The 27,792-nt window shown below is 31.0% G+C and overlaps 1 protein-coding gene across 1 annotated transcript in view; it reads left to right on the top strand.

Moving 5' to 3' along the window:
• The window catches only part of LOC142321361 (peroxisome biogenesis factor 2-like), a 60,401-nt gene extending 32,961 nt beyond the window's left edge, over window positions 1-27,440 (top strand). Inside the window, exons 4-7 of the mRNA XM_075359384.1 lie at window positions 11,223-11,405; window positions 16,250-16,453; window positions 20,810-21,022; window positions 25,478-27,440. Of these exons, the coding sequence (XP_075215499.1) occupies window positions 11,223-11,405; window positions 16,250-16,453; window positions 20,810-21,022; window positions 25,478-25,585 (708 nt within the window). The 3' untranslated portion in view covers window positions 25,586-27,440. The remainder of the gene's footprint in view (window positions 1-11,222; window positions 11,406-16,249; window positions 16,454-20,809; window positions 21,023-25,477) is intronic.
• Window positions 27,441-27,792: the final 352 nt, after the last annotated feature.

Below are 27,792 nucleotides of genomic sequence, written 5' to 3'. Positions count from 1 at the left end.
TTACAAGACCGCGTTACGATAGACATCAAACGCAAACGATGGATACCGATAAACTTGCACATCAGATCTATCTGAAAAAAAACCGTTAACTTTCATGTATGTATGCGAAACAATTGCAAGTTTACCAGTATCCATCATTTACGTTTGATGTTTATCGCATCATGGTCTTGTAAAGAAATACCATGAAAAAAAATGTTTCGCATAATAAGTTGTATAAAAAAAAATTTAAACACTCCTCACCATTTGCAACATAATCCGATAGTAGATAAATCTATTACCAGATGTGTCACGGGCCTTGGAACCACTGCATTCAATAAACGTAACTAAATATAGTTTTCTTTAAAAGAAAACATTGTTTTAAAAAAAACAATAGTTAGTTACAGTTTTTATTGAATGGGGGTTTAAAGTGTTTTTTGTTTTGTGTATATATGTGTAAGATTGTGTAATGTGTTATGTGTTGTAGTCTTAAAAAGGACTATAGTTTTTTCTAATACCTCCAAGTTTAGTCGAATACTACATCGTACGCATTGCCGACTCGACCCTTAAATACGAGTGTTAGTTTCTCTTCTAATATCGACTGGACCTCGCCCTCTTCAATAGTCGAAGAGAACCGCTTCGGTCGGTAGGAATACATTAAACGGTTCCTCCTCGCCGCTGCCTCTTACAGTACACACAATACTTTTACCATATTTTGTGTCTACGGTCTTCATATGTCATACGGTTTACCAACCGTCATCGCCACTACAGTTTTAGTTTCGGTTAGACAAACGGTTTTTGTATTTAACCGTTCAACGAAAGCTTTTCTTGTCGATGCGTCGTCTGTCATGATGTATCAGTAGTCAACGTTAGAATGATCCTTATGCTGTTTAGGAACCGCTATTTATACTCACTAGATGAAAAAACTTCCCCCTCCTCAACCAACCGCAAACGAACAAGTCTGAACCTGTTTATCATCATCCCGCATCCGGTGTTCCAAGATAACGCAATAAGTAATTATGTTTTTTTTATCAATTACCACATCTGCTATTCTAAGAACAGATGCAATAAATAACCGTTTTTTTCCGTTAAACCGCAAACGAACAAGTGTGAACCTGCTTATTACAACCCGCATCCGGTCTTCCAAGAAACAACGCAATAAATAATTATGTTGTTTATCAACTACCACATCTGCTATTCTGTGAACTGATGCAATAAATAACCGTTTCTTTTCCGTTAAACAGGAAACGAACAAGTTTGAACCTGCTTATCTACCACTTGCATTCAACTGACTCGATGTAAAAAAAAAAAGTTTTAATTTAAAGAAACAATAATATTAACTGAAGAAAAAAAGCTATTACACCAGATCATAGTTACAAAAATACTTTTGTTTTGTTATTGAGTTGTATTTTCACACTCTGTGGAAAACCAACTACAGTATCATATATTAATAAGCAGTGTGCTGATGGATTGGGCTTGTATTTTCTTCAGTTTCAATTTTAATTTTCAAATCAGCAATTCCTATTTTTATAGTTTCATCTTGTTGAGAACAATCAATAAAGGATAACTGTTTTTTTTTAGTCTGAGAAAGTGTATGGTGACTTGATACTTTTATAATATGACTTTTGAAATTCTGTAAACATTCTAAACATCAATATTTGAATTACTTGTAAATAAATATTCATATGAATATTGAAGGGAATTTATCATCACTAATATTTTTCACATTACAAGAATCAAATTTTGACATGTCTTTAAATACATTATCTTTTCTATCAGATTTAAAACCTACACTAACGTAATGCAGTTTGTCTAATTGTGGCGATGTTTTTACATTCAATTTTATAGAATTGGTTTTTTGAGATTGATGGATATTCGTCAGTTCCTAATTTCTAAATTTCGTAAGCAACTCATTTGTATCTCTCAATTTAACCAATTCGAAATGAAATTCAGGTGCAGCTTTTAAATATGGTACATCCCATGTGATTTCAGTTATTTCCAATATAGATTTATGATCTGAAACTACTGTAACTATTGCGTTTACATCATTATTACTACGTTTCAACACTAATTTTTGTATTGTTTATAATGATTTTGTTTATTAATGATTCGACGTTGATAAAGGAATGCACAAACTAAAATTATCATCTTTGTCTATATAAATTTTATTTTCATCGCTTATCCAACCAGCACTTTCAGCTGATGGAATTAAAGAATTTGTCATTGAAATTGCATTTTTTGTAATGGTTGTTACACCTACATTTGTAGTATAGGCTATTTCTTGTCCATTTAAAACATTTAATATCTTCAAATAAAAATGCAGCTGTAAAACTTAACAAATCTGTTATGATGGTCTATTTTTTACCATTTTCACATATAAGTTTTCCTGCAAATAATCAAAAAACTATCACCTGGAACAGTATATATATCTGGTTGGTTTATAGCAACTCTAATTTCTGCACCTTTGTTGAATTTATATACAAATGGATAATATTTGTGGTATTGCTTATACGCCAATGAATCATGTTGTCGTTGATAATTTTCAGCGTTTAAATAATTCGTTATGCAATCTATGTAGGAAAAATTTGATTTTTAAATTCAATACTTTTTTGTTGCTTTAAAAGATTTTAATTTTCCTATTAACACTCAAATTCGAGTATCAGCTTTTTATGGGAAAATATTTCATATAAGTAAATTTAAGAATATATTTTTCTGCAAAAAATATTACCATTGTAGAAAACTGAAAAATTAGTTTATCAAATTCGAGCAACCTAAATGTTTCATATAAAGTGGATTCAAATCTATTAGATGTATTAAATTTAATACTTTATCATTTTAAAGATTTTATTTTTCATTTACAATTTCAAGACCTAAAACTTTTAACTTTTTAATGCTTTCTTCAGTTATTTTATGACATTATTAACAAAAACATCATCATCATCATAATAGATAACAGGCATATTGTATATCTATAAAAAATAAAAATAATTTATTTGCAATAGTTTATTTGCATAGTTTCAATGCCAACAACAAGCTGACTTGTTCACCACGCAAATTTAATAAATTGTCATTTTGATCAGTCAATTGTAACTCTAAATTGTTAATTTCTTTCACATTTATTGGAAAAAATATAATATTCAATGGATATTTTTCAATTATAAAAACAGGATCTGCAATTAATGGGAATGCATACAGAATATGCTCTTGATTTCCAATTTTGAAACTGCCTGTAATAATATTGCATTTTACACATATCACATTTAAACGAGCAATTGGCTGATCTGATACATGAGCTACATTTTGTTTCAAAAGTCTCGATCCATAACCTATTAAACTTCCAATACTACAATCTTTATCTGAAAAATCTATCCATTCAGTGCTTTTAATTTCACTCTGTAAATGTATTGTTTAGTTTAATGGAAATTGTATGCTTAAACTTTCTTTTTTTTCTGCCTGTATGTATTCACCAATATCTTCAATTTCATAACTGCCTGTTGGTATAGTTATGTAATGTTTTTTTTTTTTTAGTCATTACATAATTAACTCTCCGGGTTGGTCTAGTGGTGAATGTGTCTTCCCAAATCAGCTGATTTGGAAGTCGAGATTTCTAGCATTCAATTTCTAGTAAAGTCTGTTATTTTTACTTGGATTTGAATACTAGATCGTGGATACCGGTGTTCTTTGGTGATGTGTGAATTAACCACACATCTCAGGAATGGTCGAACTGAGGCTATACAAGACTACACTTCATTTACACTCATACATATCATCATCTGAAGTGTTGTCTGAAAGGTAATTACCAGAGGCTAAACAGGAAAAAGAAAAAAGTTATTACATAATTATTATATTCATCTCTTTCTACATCATCCAAACCAAAACATAGTTTATTGTTTTTATTTTCTTCTACATTTGGAATACTGTTACCAGTAAACCTATTAAACCATTTCATATTGTCCTTTTTTGGTGGAAAAAAATGTATTCTTAATCACTTAACTACTACCATCTCTATCTACTGATAAAAGAAACGTCATTTCCTTTCAAAATAATCTTTATTTTTATCAGTTTTTTTATAATACAACCAATGTGTACCAGTACCATTTGAACAGTCTAAATTAACTATAGCACATTCATTTTTTGCAGTTTTCATAGGTAATGCATCCTTAATGAAAAAACTTCTTGAAATGTGGAATTTTCAATTGTTTTGCAATTCAACCAACTTGTAATCATATGAAGCATGTTTTGGTATTGAATCTATTAATTTCTTTTTAATACTTTTACTATTAACTTTTTTCTCTATACTATCACCTCTTTTCAACTTTAATCTACCTCCAAATTTAGTTTTAAGTTTCATTGCATTAGTTACAGCATAAGCTGCTGCTTTTTCAGTTAAATTGCTATCTAGTGGAATTACACGTTCCCAAGCTTGTTCAGCCATCAATGAGATGCAAGGAGCTGCTTCGCGGCTACATCCAGTTAAGGGCCCAGGGTCCATTATTAAGACGCTTGTCTCAAGGCACCCTTGGGTAGACAAATCCTTCTGAGAGATTGGCAGGAAGTCTGGAATGCTTCTCCTAAGGGAGAATGGACAAGATGCATTATACATAGCGTTGATCTGTGGGTTCAGCGTGGCTTTGGAGAGGTGGGATTCTACCTCTCCCAGCTGCTAACTGGGCATGTGGAGTTTAAGGGGTACCTGTGCTGGTTTGGTAAATGCACTACCTCTGTTTGTAGATACTGCGAATCGCAAACTACACCGGAGCACACCATATACCACTGTTGTAGGTGGAATGGTGTTCGACAGAAGCTGGGTTTGACCTGGCTTACTCCAGAGAGGACTATTGGTTATATGCTTTCCAGTAGGCAGACCTGGGGAAATGTGGAGAAGCTCGCTTCTAGAATATTGAAGACAAAATCCCATGAAAGTTGGGACCTTGAACGTTTATAACTGTGAGTGTTTAGTTAGCGAGGGCAGCCTTGATCTGGAGAGGATGGTTCGCTGAGGTAGGCCGTTCTTGATGAGGGATCGGGACCCCTTGTGGTAGTTTTTGAATACAACTGGAATACAATACTACAATACTACAATACTTTTGAATACAACTGGAAGCTGGATAGCCTCGTATAGGATCATTGCAAAAAAAAACTACATAGGAAGCAGGGTACTCTAATGGGTTGCTTACTAATATAATATAAAATAAAGATTCAACCCCCATGACCTGCCATGCCAGACATACTGTCGGTAGGTGGGAAGGGCTGTTAGAGTAGAAAGGACACCTCCTATGCTGTTCTATGCTTAATTGTGGTTCCGGCATAGGGGAATAAGGAAGAAAAAAAAACTTGTTCAGCTAATGCTTTATCAGCTCCAGATATAGTTTTATTATCTGAATATTTTGAATAAGTTATATTTTGTAATTTACAAGCTTCATCTAATTTATTCATACCTTTATCACCATGTTTTAATCTTTTACTTAATTTTGTTCTGGGTCCACAACAATTGTAACCTAGAGTATGAGCTTCAAATGGTTATAAATCTACAGCCTTATTGATTACTGAACCTTTTGTATTTCCTTTTTTTATATTTTTTTCCTTTTATATTTGCCCTTTTTTATTTTTTTTTTTACAATATGTATTTATAAAAAAATGTTAATTTTATTCAAATACATTATTGATCAAAAGAATTTGAATTTTTGCCGTTTTTATATTTCAAAAAAATGATTTGACATGCCAATTATTTTGAGTAAATTAGCTAGCTCGAATTTGAGCCAGCTAAATGTTTCATATGAAATAATAAAATAAAATAGATTTATTGATGTCTACTTTTAATTAAATTATTTTTACAACTTCTAAAAAGTTAAAAAAAAAAGTTTATTAAAAAAAGTTAGTTATTAAAATTGGAGTATTAATTATTGATTGTATTTGGCTTTATCCTATTGATATCGTATTCTTTGATTGTGGTATGAGTAATTTGACAACATCTATTAAATCTTAATTTTTCTTTTCCAGTTCTTTTAATCTTTTATTGAATGCTAATGTTAGCATTCAATAAAATTTTTATATCATCAATTACATCAGATAGTTTGTTTATATGTTCCTCAGTAAAGTGCTTTTTAATGTGTATATCATACTCATCTATAGCTTGATTCATTTTTTCGAAACACAATAAGCTATTCACTGAGATTGGTTATCATATGAAAATTGACAGCATCCGTGTCATTAATTGGATCTGATGCATTACACAATCTATGATTTTTCATTTCATAATTTCCATCATCAGTAAATGAAAATCCAATTCCTGGTGGGCCTGTAATAAATCTTTTTTTATTTTTTTTTAATACTCAGGTTTAAGTGTGACAGTTTATTTTATAAAATAAAAACAAATACATTAATCAAATTTAACATCTTTCAATTTGTAATTATGGATAAAATTTCATTTGAAACACTTATATTTCCAGAATCATATTCGCCCATTAGGGTATGCGCACACTGAAAGCCGGTAGTCAGATACAGATAACCGGCACTGATTGGCTTTCGGAATAACCAACATATTTAAACAAGAGCCTCACACTGGCGACATATTCCAGTGCCAACTAACTGCTCGTCTGAGTCAGACTAGTCATCAGAATGAAATGTTCATTCTGGTTTCAGATACTGGTATAATAAGTATTCCATTTGTGTAGTAGTAAGCTAGTTACAGTAGTTGAAATTTTTTTTATGTATTAAAGTTAAGATAAAATATGGTTGCGGAGACTGTGATTTTGATGACTTTGATTGAAAGATATCTAACCTTAATGATGTCTAACCTTATTAATACGAGTAGCATGAACACTGGTTTTACTATTTTTTAGTTTCAAAGAGTAAATGCACAGAGTAAATGATAGCATCTTCGTCACTTGACTCCATGACTGAAAATGAACAATATGTGATGAAATGAAGCAGATTTTGCGCTTAAAATCTGCTTCTATTATGCAAATCCATCTGAGCTGATTATCTTCTTGACTGCGCTTATTGTCAGCACCTGCTTTCGGAATCTGAATCTGGTTGGCACTGCGCACATATCCTTAGAGTGTACAATCTATCTACCAATTCATTTTGATCGTCTCAATATTGCTAGATTGGATTATAATAAATTGTGTGTGCAATAAACCATTGCTACTATATGATGATGATGGTGTTTGATATGGAGAAATGGATCTGTTAGTTCTTTTTGAAGGAAAACCTTTTTTAATTACTTCATTGTATTTAAAAGATTTGTTTGTTTTTACTTTTCCAGCATCTGTTAAGTGAGCACCAGTTTATTTCAACATTTCACCATAAGTTTGCATATCTATTGTATGAACTTTTCTCAAATCTGGTTTTTAAAAATTAACTCTAAAATACCAGAGGTGTAGTCAAATAGATAAAATTATCCAAATAGATTTTATCTTCTACAAATTCAATTTTTTTATTACCCAAAGTGCTTTTATCTTTTTGTTTTTATCATACCATACACATGATCCGGTGAAACTTTTGAACCTTCTCTTAACATTTGTAATTGTTTTATAACATTAAAATCTTTTTCTCGTGTATCAGAAACTTGTGTAAATGGGCTACCTGCCACAATATCTGTATATTTAATGGGTTCTTCATCTTCATATGCAGTTTGAGTTTGTTCATCATCAACATTATCAATTAAAGCGGTTTGTTGTGATAACATTGTTGAATGTCCTATTTGTTTAAATGGTGATTCATCATCTGAAACTTCTAAATCTTGTGCTAGCAAACTACTAGTTTGTTGTTGTCTTTCTAATAGCAGATAACCTATCACCCAATTCATGATGTACTTTAGCAATATCAATTTCACTATCAGTTGGTGGCGGTATTGGTATTGGTTTTGGTTTATTATGTTTTTCAACACTTTCTTAAATTTCTTTTATAGGTTCAATTATTAGTTTACAGATTTTAGCAAATAAAGCATCTTCTGCCAAACCCATAATATAAGCTGCATTTTTACATTTAAAAGATTCAACTTATTTATTTTAACCAATTGTTGCTTCTTTTTCCCGTAATTCTATTTAGAAAAATGTCACTATTGAAACGATTAGTTTATTGATGTTATAAAAAAATAAAAATAAAAATTGATAAATTTAGCTTACACAACTAAAAACCTATAATTGTTTAATGTGTAGCATTAATGTATTGATTTGTAGTGTTAATGTAGTGTTTAATCAATGATTAGAAGTTTATTGAAACAGAAAACTATAATGGTTTTTATTCCATAAATGATTGCATAAATATTTAAAATCTTCAATTGACAGATCAGCATTTACATGCTCTTACGTTAGAAAATTAAAATTGTTTCATATTAATTGTTTTGGAACTTTAGAGTATGTTTGCGCTAAATAACAATCAATATCATTATGTCGACCTCTAGCAAAATATTCATTTACAATGCTTTGTTTTTCTTAATTACATCATCAAAAATTATTATTAAATGCAATTTATCCATTTCTGGTAAAATAATTTGATCGTTTTCAGTATATTCATAGTTACAAAATTCTAGATTTAGCATCATAATTTCTGATATTGTTCTATAATATGGTTGATGTAAAGATTTTTAAAATATGTACAAATTTTTAAAATGTAATCCATTTGAATGAATTAAAAGAAGATTAAAAACCATACATATTTGTTTTTCCACAAATGGATGGGGTGCATATAATGCACCTAATAGTGTTTGTCAACAAAGAACTATGTTTATACTGTTTAGAATTACTACATCCTTATCCCAATTTTGAATTTGCATCCAATAGTGATTTTTTTATTTTTTTATTTCCTTCATTGTCTAATATGAAATATTTAAATTGAGAATTAATAAGTTGTTGAAATTATAATTCAATAAAACAAGTTATTGATTGTATATATATATAAGACTACATTAACAAATCATCATGAATTTCATCAAAAATTTCTCATTATTCACATAAAATGTATCCAGCACATCGATAATTTCATTATTATGAAAAGTTACTTTTACATGTATTCAATCCCAATAATCAATAATAGAGGATATAAACTTTTTAATTAACTCATAAACTGTACAATTTATTGTTTTTTTTCAGATGGGATTGAACGAGTAATTAAACTTAAATGTTGCAGGATTAGAATTCAAGCATTTTTAAGATGTCTCTTTTCTTGTTTCACCAACAAAATTACTATCATGAAATTGCATATTATTTATCTATAAAACTTTTTTTTTAAATGTTACACCAATAGAATATTGAAATTATAATTCCTTTCAACAAAATGTATTGAATATGTATATATAAATATAACAAGATGTATGTATGTGTTATTGTCAAGTTTATGTCAATTTTACTAATTGGGTATGTAAGGTATGAGTGAATTAAGAAATCATATTGAATTTTATTCATACAGTATGTGTCTAGCACATCAATATAGTCAAAATCATTCTGAATAGTTATTTTTACATGCACTGCACACCAACACTCATTAATCATTAATACATAATATAAACTTTGTAATTATGTCAACTATATATATTGGTCTTTCAGATTCAGTGAAGGAGTATTTAAAATCAAATGTTGTAAAGTTAGGAGCTGCACATTTTTTGTCATTATCCTATTTTATTTTTAATGATTCACCAATAATTTTATTATTACTAAGTTCATATATATATAAATTTTAAATGTTACATCAATAAAATATTAGTTTAAATTTCATGACAAATAATATTTTTTATGCATGTTTCAGCAGACATAATTTTATGAATAATTTCATCAAGTTCTTTACTTGAATAATAAATTGGCATGGAAAAATAACTTATCAGTATAAAACTTAGCGCTACAAAAACAATTTCATCATTACGAATCTATATAAAAAAATAAACAAACATTCATACAACATCTTTTAAATTTATCCATGAATTGTAACTTTTATTGAAACCTAACCATTTTACATAAGCTTTATTGGCCTTTCTTTTGATTATTTTCTCAATCACTATACATCATTATGTTTAGTTTTTGTAATTCATATTGATAAAAGCGACCTTTTAAAATTTCATTTCAATTATCAATTTATTCATAAGTAATTAAATCAATTTCTTTCTACCAATAATTAGGCTTTAAAAAATTTGGGCGGGAGCTCTGAACTACAAACCTATGAAGTTTTTCTCTTACCCTTTTTTCAATTTTTTCAGCTTATCTTCTGATCTCTCAAACCTGGCATTGATATCTGCAGGATTGTCAGTCGCCTCCTTGGCTCAGCTGGTAACACACAGCCAATTACTCGACATCAGTAGAGTAATAAATAATATTTACATCCTGTGTCATGCCTACTTTTTTGACAATGTCACAAACATCTTTGTCATCTTCAAGGACCCCCGTGAATTTCAACTGTGTAAGATCTTTCATTACCATTATCTTTCATATCATTCATTATCATATGATCAAGTTTTCATCTCTTTAACCCTCTTCTTCAGATGAATATTCTCAATTCTAAGATTTGCAATTACTTGTAACACTTTATCAGTTTAACTTGATTGCTCTTCCAACCAATTCCCCTGATCTTTATTTACACCATAATACTCAAATGCCAAATTTACCCAAATTCGACCCTCAGATTGTAAATAATCCAATTCTTTCTTTGTAATAACATATTCCAGAACAAGTACTGCAGGAGACTTGGCTATAATTTTAATATTATCACTGCAAATCACACATGTTGCCATGATATTAGCAAGTTAAGTACAAAATAACTCTGTTAATGAAAAAACTCAGATAATTTGGCAATTAAATTTTTAATTGATACTCTAGCATAGAAGTTATCAGACCAGATAATAACTATTGATTTAGAGAAGAGTATTTGTCAACATCTGACTCCAATGATGCTCAGTTGAAAGACAACTGATTTTGTCCTTAAGGTCCTATTTTCAAAATAAATTGTAAAAAAAAAATTATAATTGTAGGCCTTAAATTTTAGTTAGTTGAGAATACATCATAAGTAAATTAATTCTTCATTTTGAAGCAAAATCAGTACAGTGAGTTGTTGCCACTGAAAATTATATTCAAGCAACTGATAAATAAATTTAATAAGATTAAATTTGGTATAGATATCGATATAAATATTCTGACATGTGTAAATATTTATATATTTATTCAAGCTGTACTTATTTAAATGGTTACTTATAAAGTAAAGATAATGAAGTTTAGAAAGGTTTTACCAAATAAAAGTTATTTATTTGTTTATTTCAGCTTTCTGTTTGCCGTCATCATGCAACATTTGGACAGCAAATGCTAAGAGTGAAGTATGGAAGTGACTTCACAAAGAAGAAAGGTCAATTACTTATTGCTTTGACTGTTGGTTGCACATATTTAAAACAGAAAATATCACAAATATCTAACAGCACTGAAGATTCAAGTTCAAAATTACATCATGTAATTTTCCATAAGTTAAATACTATTAATATATTTTATCCATTTTTTATTTATTTTAAATTGAAAATGTTTTAATTAAAAATGGTCTTTATGGTTTTTATATAATATAATCTTTTAAAATAGAGAGACTGGTTTTATAACAAAAAAATTGCTGATTTTGGATGCAGCATGAATTTCACACTGCTGCTCCATTTCAAAAAGCTCTGACAATTATAATTTAGTAATTATAATATTTTTATTATATTCTACACTTTATGTATGCTTTTCTAATAGTTCTACAAGATTACCAGGAGTTTATTGAAAATATTTTTCCTTCACATCCCTTTTTCCATCCCAATGTTAATTTAAATTATCATGCTATGTATGAAATGTTTTTAAAAAAAGGGCAAGCTTGTGCAATAAAAACTTTACTATTGTATTTACAATTTTAAGTAGGCTTGCCCCCTCCAAATTAGTTCCCTGTTGCTCATAATACAACTTCAGTCTTTGTTCCATTTTTGGAACATTTCCTTGAATTCATTTTGGGGACGGTGTGCAGCTGTTGTATATATTTTTCTCAATCTTATTTATTGCTTGAAAGTAATGTCCTTCTAATGTTATTTTAAATTTGGTAAAGCATCTGCTTCGGCCAAGTCTGAAGAGTAGGGTGGATGAGACATAGTGGTTGCCATTAGTTTTGCTAGAAAATGGCAGATAAGACGCTTTGTCATAGTGCGACATCCAGTTAGGTTTTCCCACTGCTCAACCCTATTGTGTACAACATCCCTTAAATGTCAATAAATTTTTTTGTAGAATTCTGTGTTTACTGTCTGATCACATGAAATAAATTATAATAGATCAAGCCTTTCTGACAAGACCTTTTGACTGTTGTTAACATAATTCTCTTTCTGATGATTAGTCAGCGTGTGGAACAAATTGGGCAGAGATGCAATCCATGTTAAGTTTTCTTGTTAAATTGTACGGTGTAATGCTTTTCAGATGCTCACTTGCTCAGCAAACTCTTGTACACCCCAACTCCATAAGGGAAGACACCCAACATGTGATGTTACCGGTCGCCACATTCCAACCCCATAGGGGAAGACCTGCCTTGTGACGCTTCCAGTCACCACACCAGTCCCCCCCCCCCATTACAAGCCCTGGTGGGCTTTAACAAGAGTTGTCTTTTGTCCTCTAACTTTTTACATCTCATAGTTATAAGCCCGGCCTCATTGGGATGCCACCGATGTAAATACCTCTGTAGACAATTACATCAGTGATTTATAACTCAGCTTTTGCCTTCGCCGCAGACCACATCTGGCCATCTTGAATGTCCTACATTGTTTCCTTCTGAACTAGCTAACTGAGTTTACGGAAGCACGAACCCTGCACCTAGTTCTACACTTTACAGAGCCAATTTGTGCATAATGTCTTATATTCGAGGCAGTTGAATAAATAACATACCACCAAAAATGTTATACACATCAACTAAATTTATTCCTGGTTCTCTTAGTGAACTCAACTGTCAGTTCATATCCCTGATTGGTTTCATTTATGAACGCCAATCTGGTCTATCAGAGAGACGCAGACAGACCTCCTACTCCCACTCAGCTTCATCGCTGATATGATATCAGCGTCCCGTGTGATATTTACTTTCACTTACTACCATCATCAAAATGCCGTTGCATCTCACAGCTGTATGGGAATCCATGCCCTCAGTGGTGCAGTCGCCATCCCGCCAACAATGTTGCTTGCTCATTCAAAACTGCCTTCGTCAAAACGACTCTACACCTCACAGCTGCACGGTTACCCATACCCTTGGCAGTGCAGTCATCGTTCTGCCGACAGCTAACATTTAACAATAATCACCATTACTTTTACTGACTAACCATGGCTTGATGCCAACACGCCAACCTCCAGCCAATCAACTGTCTAGGCGGTCCCTAGCCATCTGGGGTGCTACTCTACTTATACCGCTTCAGTCGTTCTGCTCAGGGTGAGGAAATGAAGGAAGCCAGCCAGGATAGTTCATTTTCTGCAGGTCTTCCAGTTGACTCGCATATCAAAAAAAGAATTTACTCTCGAGCTCCCTAACAACTTTGGTATGTTCAGCCTCGTACCAGGGACAAACATAAAGGACATGGTTCACAGTGTCATTGACCCCACAGTCCGAGCACAAGTCTGAATCAGTCAAACCAAATCTAAAAGCACAAACTATTCCTAAAAGCACCATGTCCTGAAAGGAATTGAGTTGTGCACCGATTGGGAGAGACCAACCTAACTGCTCGCAGCTCCCTAACATTTAGAAATATACCATGTGTGTATCGACCAGTAGAAGAATCATTCTAACGTAACTTGCCAATAGTCAAAGCCTCCTTTCTTAGAATCATACTGCTTGCTGTGTTCTGTAACTAAAATTTCAATGGGTTTTATGCCGGCGATCACAGAGACTGCCTCTTATGAGACAGTCTGTAGCCTCCAACAGTTAACAATAGAAGGCGCTGCTGGGCTTGCAATGAAAGTCCCTATAACATTGGAATTGTAAACGATGAGCCCAGACAGGCACAGCATACATTATGGCCTTGCAGACACCTTTGTAAAGAATACGCATGGTACAATATAATTCAACCTCCAATTGGGATGAATAACTCTACGAACACAAAAGAAAGCATCTATAGCCTTCCTTGTGACAACTGAAGGTGCTCCCTGAATCGAAGCCTCTCTTCAAGGATGACACCCAGATATTTCTGAATGGTGAGACCTAATCAGAAGGCCGTCCATCACAACCCACAGGTGACGGATCACGGCTAGATAATCTTTAGGTAACATTGTAATGGTTTTCTCCACACTGAAAACCATCTTATTCTGAAGACTCCACAATGCATGCCTGTGTTGCTCTGAGTTCTATCTCAGCACGCAAGTCACCCTCAACCAGCAGCAACCCATTGTCAGTATAAGCCATGATGTGGCAGCCACTGGGCATTCTCCTATGGTTCATGCATGAACCGGGGACAAACCCCGCACTCCCATCCAATCCCTTCATGGAGTCTCTCGTGCAGCATTACCATTACAATCAGGGACCACCACCAGCAGAATGAAGCCATGCCTGCGGTCACATGGGCTACCATACCCCGGCAGCATGGCCATCCTCGACAGTGGGAGCCCCAAATCAAATCAAATAACAAATGATACCAATATAACCATGGCACGATGCCAATGCTCTTACCTCCAGCCAATCTAATGCCTAGGCCGAAAACCTAGCCACCCAGGATCCTACCATGATCAAATACCTTGATTAAACTCCCTCTCCAGACCTACACACCACAAGGGCGCAAAGAAAACCAGCCTCTATAGACCACTCCTCATTGTTCATCCAAATAATACAGAAATCCAGAAAGGAATGTATTCTCTCAAGTTCTCTAACAGCTCGTGAATGATTGACCTCATATCAGGACAGACATAGAGGACTTGGTCCACTGTACATCAATCCCACAATCTGGCCATTGACTCGAATCCACCAAACAAAACCTAGCCAATCTCGCTCGAAAGGCACCATGCTTGGTGAGAAACTGGATGATATACCGATTGGGGGAAACCCATCTAATCACACCTAAATCATACACTATAGGAAATATATCTTACCTTATATATACTTCAGTCAGCAGTAGCACATCGTTAGCATAGGCAATGATACGACAACTACATGGCAATCTCAAATGTAACATGGAATCGAATTCTATAATCCAAAAAAGGAGACTTAGAACACTGCCCTGTGGGCATCCTTTAGTTAGGGTCTTGCAAATCTGCGAGCCACCATCACGCAGGGAAACAGTTCAATGGATGAAATAATTTGAGAGCACTTCTAATTCATTTAGTGTACATTTACACTTCTGCATTTGAAACAGGGCAGAGGGCCACCATAAGTTATTAAATGCCCCGGATATGTCCAGAAAAATCCCCAATACATATTTGCTTGAAATAGAGGAAGCTATATCCATCTTTAGTATGCCATCCTCAGTGCTCTTGCCTGGTCGGAAACCATACTGGTTGTCCATTGGCAAATGATCAGTGACTAATCTAACATTAATACACAAATATAGGACCTTCTCAAAAACCTTACCAATCACAGGCAAGAGCGTTAGTAAACTTAAGAACTAACATTAGGATCTTTGTTGCCACCTTTGAACAACAATTCCAAGTCTCTATGCTTCCAACATGCCAGAAAGTGGCCTATGTAGAGCAGCCTATTATAAATTCTATTTAGAAGACCAAGAACTACTGGAAGCGTTCGGACGAGGAGCTCCACTGTGATATATCTGGGGGCCCTGTGCTGTGCCATACTGCAGATCACCTGATGCGCCTCTGCCTCAGTGATCTCAGAAGATTGTAAGTTGGTCTCGAAAGCTGTGACTTCCCATCTGACACACCGGTGTTATGAAACCCTCACCATAATGTCATCTGGGAGCAAATCATTCTGACAATACATGAACTGCATCAATGTTTTCATTGTTTGTTGTAGTGTAAGGTCGTCTAGATCTCGGATCTTCATCAGCCAATGTGAAATTACAATTTTTTTTTTTTAAGTGCCTTGTTAAAACTAACTATTACCATTTTAATTATAATTAACATTATTTTTTAACTTTTTCATTATTTTGAATTCTCAAATACAACTAAAAAAAAAAGTATGGTATAATATATTTATATATATTATAAAAATCAGTTTTTTCTTTAAGCTGTATGTAAGATATAATTTTAAAAATGATTCTTTCTCGGTAAATACTATGCTATAATTTCAGGATGATATTTTATGTAAATTCTAATATCAGTAGAATAGTTTACCTGTAGAATTAATTGGAATTTTTTTTTAGATAAAAAGAATGTTATCTACCGTTGAAGTTATTGTTTTATTAGCAAGTCTTATTAATTTAATGGTGTTTTTACGGCATGGTGATTACCCTACATTGATTGATAGAGTTCTAAGATTAAAACCAGTTTCCACTGCTTCACCTGGTTTAAACAGGGTTGCTGGTTATCAGTATATGACAAGAGAATTACTTTGGCATGGTTTTATTGTGAGTAATCCTTTTTATTGATAATCATGATTAATATAATGTACAAATAAGCGTGTGTGTGTGTGTGTATAAATGTAATAATTCAGTATTATTTTTCTAACATCAGTGTGAGATAAAAAGTTCCTATAACCATAGTCCAAAAATATCTTTTTATCCATCTGTTTACCATTTTGTTTTTTAAATAGAAATTTACATCTCCAGAACAAATTGGCATATGTATTTAATGAAATTTGGCATATGTTTTTAAACTAATACTCTACAAAAAACATTCAGAAATTTTATATTAATGAACTTCAAAATGATGGCCATCTTAAGTTTTCATTACGTATTAGCTCAAGAACTAATGTGACAAAATGATTGTTAATTACCATAAAGTTTAAGCATTTCATTATGAACAAAGTGACAATTATTTTTTTTTAATCCGATTTTAAACTGCCAAATTTTAGTGGAAAACTAGTTTGATCTAAATTTACTACATAATGTTTTTATTATACTGTGAATTTTAAAAAGCCGTAATAATCCTTCAGTCCAAAAATTCTTAGAAGCCAGCAACACTCTGTGCACTGATTATAGTATAACTAAATTTTTGTATTTTCTTTGAACATTTCTCATATATTCCATATTAATCTTGCTAAAATGTACAGTTCAAACAAAACAATTTTTTCTGCCTTTAATGAGAATATCTTGAAGTGGAAAAGTTATTTATTTAGTAATACTAGATAATTACAGAATCAACCAGTAATTAACCAATCAGAATTAAAACAAAAAAAAAAGTGTTATCACACTTAAGATATAGTAATATTTATACCTGATATTTAAAAAGTCAGCAAAGCATTGCACACATAATGCTTGACTGAAGCATTTTTTTGAATCTTTCCCCACCTAAAGCTTCTTTCAGCAAACCAAACATGTGAAAAAATCATGATGATTTTCATGATGTGGAAATCACATGGAGTCAGACTATGAGGTGGGTGTTCAGGAGATCTCCAATGAATTTTAGTGAATTATAGCGAGTCTGAGCTGCTGTATGTGATTGTACATTGTTGTGGAGAAGGAGGACATTGCAAATCAGTTGCTAGCATCATTTGATCATTTGTTGCGATAAACAACCCTGACATAATCCAACAAGTGGCAGTAGTAGTATCCCGCATTTACCATCTCTACAGTTTCTGCAGGAAATCAATCAGCAGCACACCTTTTGAGTCCCAAAACACAGTTGCCAGAAATTTTCCGGTTGGCAAGTATTTCTTGTTCTTGATTGGTGTTCTCTCCCCACTTTTACTGTACTCCACACTTGTTCTCTTGCTTTCTGGGGTGAAGTGGTGGACCCACGTTTCGGCACTGGTCACAATACAGTCCAATAATGCTTCTCCTTCCTCAGAGCAATTCAGAAGTCGCTGATAAAAGATTTCTTTCTGTGCTGTCTTTCCAGAAAATTTCTTGATGCCTCAGCAATAAGATGTGAACCTACCTCACTGACATTTTTCTCTGTCCAAGAGTGTCTGACAACATTGTATGCACACTCTCAACCCTTATGCCCACCTCTGATGCAATTTCAATGACGATTATGTGGTGGCCATCTTCCACAAGGTCACGATGAGCCTGAATGTTGACATCAGTAATGCAGGTCCGTGGATGATGTTCTCCATCGCATCACAGCCACGTTGAAATTTTTAGGCAAAACACTTGAATTTTTGACAGGGTAGCATCTCTGAACTGTACCTGGAGTCAAGTAAAAATTTCAGAGGATTGGACACCTTCGTCGGTGAGAAATCAAGATTATAATTCATTGTGCAACAGGCAATAATATATCCTGTTCGGATACACTGCTACTGATGTGGGAATGTGACCTACAGGTGTGGCTGGCAGATTGTACCCCTCTACATATATCCCACTAACTACCCACAGCACCCCACCAAACTCACTGCTCTTCCTCAGACCACACAGGAAAATTCCTGTATATATTTAAATAACCCTCATGTAAGAACAAGCACAATCATAAAGTATTTTAGCTACCTAAGCAACATTAAATTTGTAAAAAAAATGACTTACAATTTGAATAAATTTTTTAGTATGGCACCCATGATGTCCATATCTACTGACTCCTTGATTAATTTTGACCAAAATTAAGTAACATCAGTGTCTATATACAGAGGTCATCATGCAAATTTTATCCAAATCTGATTGTTTAGACTGAAGACATAAGTGAAAACAAGTTAACATATGTACATACCTACATTCTGCTGGACTTTTTCATTGCCAAAATTGTATTTTTTTTGTTAATGGGGGCCATGAAACATCAAATTGTGGAAAACCCTAACATGCAATATTTGACCTGATTAGCTTACTTTTTTATTTTTATATAACATACTTTATAATTGTTCAGTGCAGTTATAGCTGGGAAGTAAAAAAAAAAAACATTGCAAACCAAAACTACCACTGTTTTACAAAATAAACAGTTACTTTTTTATCATCTGGGACTAAGCTTACCACCCTTGTATATTGATGCTATGATTTTCAGAAAATATGAAGAACCGCTATTAGTGTAATATTACACCATCTAATGCAACAGAAGACTGTAACAAAACAAAAATGAACATTACAATGTTAACTACTTCACTATACTTACTTGGTATAATTATTTTAATTCTTAATAGAAAATACTCAACTAAATAAACAATATAAAAAAGTTTGCACTGATATATGAAATTTAGTGGAAGAGGATGGTAAAAATTCAGGAAAAAAGAAAAAATGAATGTCATTAAGTAATAAACCAGACCATGACATTCATGTTTTTAAGATTAACAAATTTACAAATAGATATTCTTTAAAATACACACATTGATCTACAGTGAATAATATAATCAGTGAAATTAAAAACACAGCAGTTTCTTTTTTTTATTTAGTTTAAACCTTAATTTGTATTTGTTATTCCTATGAAAATTCGTATACTTGACTCTGGAAAATTTCACTTAATAGTTTTTTAATTAAACATAAAAAGAATTCAGCCAAAAATAGAATTATTTTTTTTTATTTCTTACTTTGTTATCTCTTTAATGTTAACTTTATTCAAGGGTTATTCTGGGATTGACTTTCTATTAGCCATTACATAAACTAGTTGCCACAGAACAATGCATGCATATTTACCCACAACAAATCTTTAATCTCATGACATTCCCATCTGTCATTTATTTGTTTCAGTGGCTACTTAAGTAATTCGTCATTACTTATTGTAGTTTTTATGTAATTGGAAGGACACTCAAAATCCATCAACAATTGTGTCATATTTACGGTAATAACTTTGTGGGCAGCAGAACTCTGAGAGATTCTTACAAGGAAAGAATATTTATAGAAATGTGCAAGAAAAAGGCGTGTAATAAAAACTTTATTAATGTATTTACAACTTTATTTAGGCTTGTCACTGTTGCTGGCAATACACCTCTTTCAATGTATCTTCCATTTTGAAACGTTTTGTGAAACACATTTTTTTGAGGATGATGTGCAGATTTATCATATTTTCTGTAACCTCTTTTAAGATTTGAAATTGATCTCCTTTAAGGTTAGCTTCAATTTGGGAAACAATGAAAAATTTTCTGAGACCAAGTCTGGAGAGTCAGGTGGGTGAAACACTATGGTTATTTGTGTTTTGCTAAATAATGGGAATAAGAAGCGATATGTGAGAACTGGCGTGTTGTCATAGTGTAATATTCAACTCGGGTTTTCCCAAAGCTTAAGCCTCTTTCTGTATACAGCAGCTCTCAAACGCCATAAAATATTCATGTGAAACTCTTTGTTTACTGTCTGACTGTGTGGAATGAATTTATAATGAGCTAAGCCTTTGCAAAAAATCCTGTGAGAAGTTAATGTTCAGGTTTACTCCAACTGTTTTAGCTTGAAAACTAAAAATGATAGTGTGATGTATCAAACAGCATTGTGTTTCTAAAATTTGCCATTATTAGTAGTGCATATTGCAGAAAGAAATTTTTTACTTATAAACAAATTTTGAACTCTGTGGATTACAGGAATTATAATGCACTTTAAATTGCTTCTTTGTTTCTTAGTCAAGTTATTTTTCAGGAAAACTTGACACAGTACCAATCCATCTCACTGATGTATACGGCTAGAAATAACTTCATCTGGTCTTTAGTTTTAATCTGAGCATATGATTTAATTTTTAAACATATATATCATAATTTATTTCAATGATTATGTGTATTCTGCAATGATTTTATCATTTATTATACTGTGCAGTATTTTTTGTCATATATTCTATCATTTTAGTAAATCTTTATATGCGTTATGCAATAATGTAAATAATGTGGAAGAAATTTAGGCAAATGAATTTTTTATTTCCAGGAACTGATAACATTCACTTTACCGCTTATAAATTATCAGTCTATAAAAAGGAAAATCACTAATTTACTCTCTAAAAGTAAGATTGATCATAAATCAGTAAAAAGAAGAACAGAAGAGTATTTACCAGATACAAATTGTGCCATATGTGATGATATTCCTATCTTACCTCATCATATTGGTTGTATCCATACATTTTGTTATTATTGTTTGGAGGTATATATATATTTATTTTATAACGCTATCATTGCTTTTGAATTTTATTATGTTAATTTTTTTTTTAATTACAGTTTTATAGCTAGATAGTTATACTCATCAGTGAATTCTGATTCTATGATCTCAGTTAATGAAATTTTTCCACGTGTAGTTACTTCCATACCACATAAATTTTCAAATTTTGTAGGAAAGATTATATAGAGTTTTGAGGTTTTCTGAAGTTGTTGATTATTCTAAAAAGCAGTTAAATTATACATTTGCTAATCTATCTCTTAAAATATTATCCCTTTACTTGTTTAAAGCAAAGATTTGTCAACATATAAAATACTTTTTTTGCAATAAATATATTTCTAATTTTTTTAACATTAAATCATTAAATTTACTCAGAATTTAAATATAAATAATAAACAATAATTTTTAGTATAATAATTTAAAATAAATGATATCATTTGAGTTAAAAACTTTTAAAAAAAAACTGCAATTAGGAAAGTATTTTAAAACTTAAAACTCACTAATTTGCCTTACTGAAATTTTTAAAAGAAATTCAATTACAGTTTTGAAATATAACTTATTTCTGTTGAAGAGGTTATCTTGTTTACTACAGCTACATAAACAAACATTGCACTGATTGAAAAAAAATTGATTTAAATACTCTTCAATACTATATATAAAAAATATATTTGAGATTGTAGTTCTTATCTTGTTTTGCAGTTGATATTCATACTGCCTTACATACAGAGACTGTATAAAAAACAACAGCTTTAACTGTGTCTTGGCCAAGTGTAGGGGAATCTATCTATCCATCCTCTGTCCTCAAAAGTGCTAAAGATAAAACTGAACATATTAAAATAGGAGGCATTTATAAAGTGACTAAAAACAGTAATTGCAATTTAGGTTATGTAGGGGCAAGCTAAAAAAAGATTGAACATAGAAGAGAAAAAAAAAATCGAAGGACTGTTTGGCCTGTTATAAATGTAAATCAGCTATACAAATGTAATTTATTGATTTTTTTTTTGTGTAAGCATTCTGTCATAAAACCATTATCTCCTCCTTTAGAATTTGTGAGAGAAGGATACCTCTTTGGGTGGTTTACAGTTCAAGCTATCTTTTTTTTTTTAATTTTTATCCAACTTACATAAGATATGGCACTAAGTTGTAATAGGTGGTCTGAGTTTCAGTAATTTAGATGTTTTTAAGTTTTTGATAAATATAAAGTGAACTTAAAAAGCTCACTTTATACTTGAGTTGGTGAAAGCAACGGTTTTTTTTACTCTTATTCTAAAACCCTTGTTTATAGTATTCATTTAAAGTTTCATTTGTATTGTTCATCTTCTAATACTTGCTATTACTCCATTTGCCATTTATTTACTTTTTTCTTATCTACATAGTGGATGTCAAGCTAAATATATCTAAAAGGAACAGCTTATATTAAAAGAACCAATTAATATAATTTTTTTTTTTTCAGTAAACACAGCAACTCACAAAGTTTTAATGTAGGTTAGTAAAGTTCAATCTGTAGCTCGGCAGATGTCTAGACGATAATCTAACTCTTGCCAGATGTTTAAGAGCATCTGCAACATTATTAGACCAACAGCTTCAACAATTCTATTTTAAATCATCCAAATCTCGAAAAATTTCTTTGGTGCACACAACTTTTAATTAATCCCCAAGCAAAAAATGTCAAAGTAGTGATATCTAGAGATCTGTGTGGCCATGCAGTTGAACCTCCTCATACAATCCAACTTCCAGGGAAAGTGTTCTTTAAGAACAACATGGTATAACATCTCAATGAAAGTATGATGGAGCACAATCTTGTTGAAAACTGAATCCTGCTGGAATCTAAGGAACAGCAAAGTTCTCAAGCATGTTGAGATATTTGTTCTTTTTACAGTGGGCTCCACGAAAAAATGGACCGATGACATCATTTTTGTGCAGTCCTAACCAGACATTGACTTTCAGTATGTCGCTTTCATTCTCCATTACAGTATGGGGGTTTTCAATACCCCAAATTTGACAATTTTGTCTGTTAACTTTCCTGCATGTATGAAAGGTTTCCTCATCAATAAATAAAAAAGTATCAAGATAATTAGTATTTTTTTCAACACAGTGCATTGCAGCAAATTATATCACAGGCGGCAATTATTTAGTTTAATTTATTGAGGGAATTGTAACTTGTACACTCACAAATAGAGCTACTTATGAATGAACAATGTCATGAACAGTGGAACAAGGAATTTGCAGTTCGTAAGTAGTCCCCCTAATTGACTTTCAAGGACTGGCAGTGAATGCATTGTGTTCACAATCTATAGTCTCGTCACTAATTGAAACGTTTGGATGAATTCCAGTTTCTGAAACCAAGCTTCCAGTCTCTCTTAAAATTGTATCTCATTGACCAAATGGTCTTGGATATAGGAGGATCAATATTCCATTTAGACTTCATACATGCTGTTGAACCCACGTAACTGATTGAAACTCCATGAACCAAAGCACACACTGAACCTTTTGGTGTGGGGTCCACATCTCAACTGATTACAATTGCATTTGGTGAATTTGCCTGTGCATGCATATTCTGCTGGGCTCGAGAGTATACAGAACAAATCTTGGAGATATTTCCTGTTGATTGAGCCTATGTTTAAGAGGTTATGTCTGGTTTTCTAAATATAATCCAATCCATTAATTTTTAGCTCGAACACTCTATACATAAAATAGTTTGTCAGTGTCTATTGATTATTGTTTAATGACTGAAATGGCCATCTATTTTTAGATTTTTTCAGTAAAAGGTTTTTTTTGCAGTGTTTTATATAATCTATATTTCTAATGTAACAAAGTAATTTGAAACAAACAAAATTTATTTTTTTGTTTGTTCAGGCATAGCTTTGTTTTCACAAAGTGTACGAATTTGGATGAACTTTTTTTAACAATACAGAATGATCCCAGGGTTTCATTTCAACTACATTCCATGCAGTAAAACATATTTATTTCATTTCAAAAACCTTCTGCCTTAGATTACTCAGTATTGACACATTCTCTGTAAAATCTTCTGTCTTTCATCATCCTTTCATTTTGCAGTTTCATATTGGTGCTCTCTTACAGCTGTCAATCGATATGAACATTCTACAGACGTTAAATTATAAGTACAATTATTATGAATTAATGAAAAACTGTGTGATCTTTGTTCTTGAGTCTCACTTGGTAGATAGGCAGATCATGTCAGTGTTTCCTTTCAAACTGCATTTCTTTTGTCAACTTATGTTTCATGTATTCCTGCATCTTAGACAGTCTCTACTCATATACAATATCAAACTCTTGACTCTGAATCCATTGCAGACTTTTACTTGAATCTTTAAATCGTTTTGAACAAACCTGCTTTGTTTCAAAAGAATTTTTTTTCTCTTAGGAGCTGCCTCTTTTGTAGGCTGGTCCATATTTTGACAAGTTATAAAACTAAAAAAAATAAAGTAAAAAATTTGTGGATAAAAATTGAACTGACTAAATATAAAAAAAAAATATTGCATTAATAGGGAAAATTCATTTTTCTACTACTCCCTCAACAGAATCTTTGAAATTTATTTTTTGAAGTCTGTACCAAATTTTAGAATTAGCTGAAAGTCTTTATGAAATAAATTTTGTTATCTGTATCTCATGTGCTCGTTTAATTCATTTAAAATTTGGTGTCTACTTCAAAAAATAAGTTTCAGTTTGTGTTAAGAACGTAGTGAAAAAACTATTTTTTTCCTTTTCAATAAAATATTAACTTTTTTCAACTCTTCTTTTCAGTATATGCTTTATTATATTTTTTGTAATTTATAAAAAAAATGTTATATTTTCTCAGTTTACATTTACAAAATGTAGTTTATAAGTATGTATGTTTACAAATTAATGGCAATTTCATTTTTTACAATTTAATGTACGTTGTCCTTCACAGTATAATCATTCTTCTTTCAGCTTGTACATTATTCATCTCATATCTTTTCACAAGTTACACAGATAAATATGATTTTGTCAATACAAATTGGTTAGTAAATTTAAAGAACTTAAATTTCTTTCTTTTCTTTGTAACAAAATGTAAATTTTTAGATGTATCAAACAAAATGGTTTATCTGTTATGTAAATTTATATTGACAACAAGTCAAAGTCAAGTGTAGTTAACAGTGTACATGATTTCCATAGCAAAGGATATTTATACAAAAAGACTCCATGATACAAATAACAACATTGGATTTAGAAATTCATTTCAAACAGGATTCTACAAAATATTGATCTCATTTTCGCCAGGTTTTTGCAAAATGTAAAAGTGAAATGTAATGAAAACTTGTTACTTTGTTAAATTAAAAATCTTAAACATGTTTACTTTTCTTTAAATACAGATTTTATCTTTGTAATTAATAAATGTTTTATTTTTTCTAATACTACTTTAATGTTTTCTTTTGTTTATAATGTTTTTGTCTGTTTTAGTCTAATAGGTTGGCTGATAAAAAATTTGAATGTCCATTATGTGGACATCCAGCTAAGAATATAATTTCTTTAACAGTGCCTCAAAATTCAAGATTGGTTGGTCTATGAAGAATACTTTCTTCTAATATTTAAATTTAATGCACACTTTTTTATTACTTGGGTTAAAGTACACAAACTTCAGAAAGATTTGTGGGTTATAGAATTTAAACCAATAATTCAGGAATGTAGTAGTAGAATTAAACAGGAAAAGTACTATTATAATAAGTAGATTTCATCAAGAAAGAATTAATTTTATCAATTAACTTTTATTAACACATGATTCACTCTTCTGAAAACTGACTTTTTGTCCCAAATACTCAAGTAATTGTTTGTTATATTAAACATGTGTATATATAATTAAAAAAATATTAATATTATTATTATTATTTATATATATATATTTTTTTTTAATATTATTATTATTGTTAATATATATTAATATATTATAATGATAAAAAATATAAACCTGATAATCATATAATAAAACATTGAAAATATTACAATAAGAAAATAGTAAAAAATAAATATGATTCTTCTGGTATTTATAAATATGTATTTGTAATAAAATGCAATAGTTATGAAAAAATATATATTGGAAAAACAAATAGATCATTTAAAGATAGATTTAATGAAAATTTCAGGTCATTTAAAAATAAAAAAAATAGGTTTCTCGAATATTGCAGACCGCTTAATAATTAATAAACATAATATAAAATAATTTGAAAATAATTTAGAAATAATTGAAAAAGTTAACATTGAACACAAAAGTAATTATAAAAAATTAGAAATTTTAGAAAGATTTTACACATATAAATATAAATGTAAATTCAGCCTAATGAATTGCAGACAGAGATTGATGGGGACATTCTTATAAACATTATTTAAGTTGGTAATACATTGACAAGAAATTTTTGGTAAATAAATCAGATAATCAGTACAGTACTGTAATAACATTAGATGAAATGTTAAGGAAATTTTAAGTATTAATGTTTTAAAATTTAAAAAAAGAAATTATTGACTAAACCCAAATATTTGTTTTAAAAAATTTATCTTATCAAAAAAATGTAAATGTGAAAATAGAAAAAAAAATTTAAAAAAAACTAATGAAGATGGGCTTAGGCTCGAAAGTGCTTTGATTGAAAGAGTGAAGTAAGGTAACAGTGTTCTTTATTTCTGTACTTGTGGATGACTAAATAAGTTTATATTTTGTAATTAGCTAATATATATTTATATATTTTATTTATCAATGTTAAGTTGTAGAGCAAGTATGGACTGTATTTGAAATGATGGTTGAGATGATGAAATAAATTAAAACATATTCTTCTTGAATAATTAAATTTAATCTGTCACATTAGATATTTTTTGAATAATAATAATCGAGAAATACAAGTCACATTAGACTGATGAATAAATGACACATTAGTCAGAATAATACCATTGAACATTTTCAATAAAAACTGTAAGCCACATTAGACTTTAAAATACTAAATAAAACTAGTTGCATTAGACTACGAATGAAATGTTACATTAAACAAATCATGACCGCACTGAGCGGGATCCGGCAGCTCTCGAATGGTCGTACAAGACTAACTCGCCGGCCAGTGCTAGTAGATGTTAGAATGCAGCATCAACCGGCTCAACATGGAACAGAACAATCAAAATTCAAAATATTTCTTAAAAAATGAATTTGCTACACTGGGAAGCTTACTGTTTTCTGAAAGGAAATTTGTTTGATGTACTGAGAGAAATTTCTATTTCTTATGTATATTTTCCATTCACTCCATTTTAATATTAGTTAGTATTTATGGATAGTGGATATTCATTTACACTTACTTTTCAAGAAAATATTTATATGTTGTTATGTTAAAATGTTTAGCATGATTATGTATTTATAAATCTTAACAATAAAAGAATGTAATCTGTTTCTATAAATTGTTTTTTATCACTTCCTATGTTTCCATCATTTAAAATCTTGATGCTTTAAATAAACTAATTAAAACCATGATGACATTATGGTATTTGCTTTAAATAAAGGTCTATATTGCATACTTGACATTTGTTTTATAAAATATATTACGTTGCAAAAACTTGTCTATTCTTAGTGAAATAATACATATATGCAAAGTTATATTTAATGAAACACTTGGGGAAAAATTACATTTTGTATTATAAAATGTTTTTTTTATAAATTTCATGTAATTAAAGTTAATAAAAACAAAGTAAAAATTCCTTTGCATATGCGCATGTATATTTGTCTTGGTCTTTATATTACTTAA

The sequence above is a fragment of the Lycorma delicatula genome, chromosome 3 (genome assembly GCF_047948215.1).
Source record: "Lycorma delicatula isolate Av1 chromosome 3, ASM4794821v1, whole genome shotgun sequence".
Classification (NCBI taxonomy): Eukaryota; Metazoa; Arthropoda; class Insecta; order Hemiptera; family Fulgoridae; genus Lycorma; species Lycorma delicatula.
The sequence above is the reverse complement of the archived record's forward strand: the minus strand, read 5'-3'. Positions and strand labels throughout refer to the sequence as shown.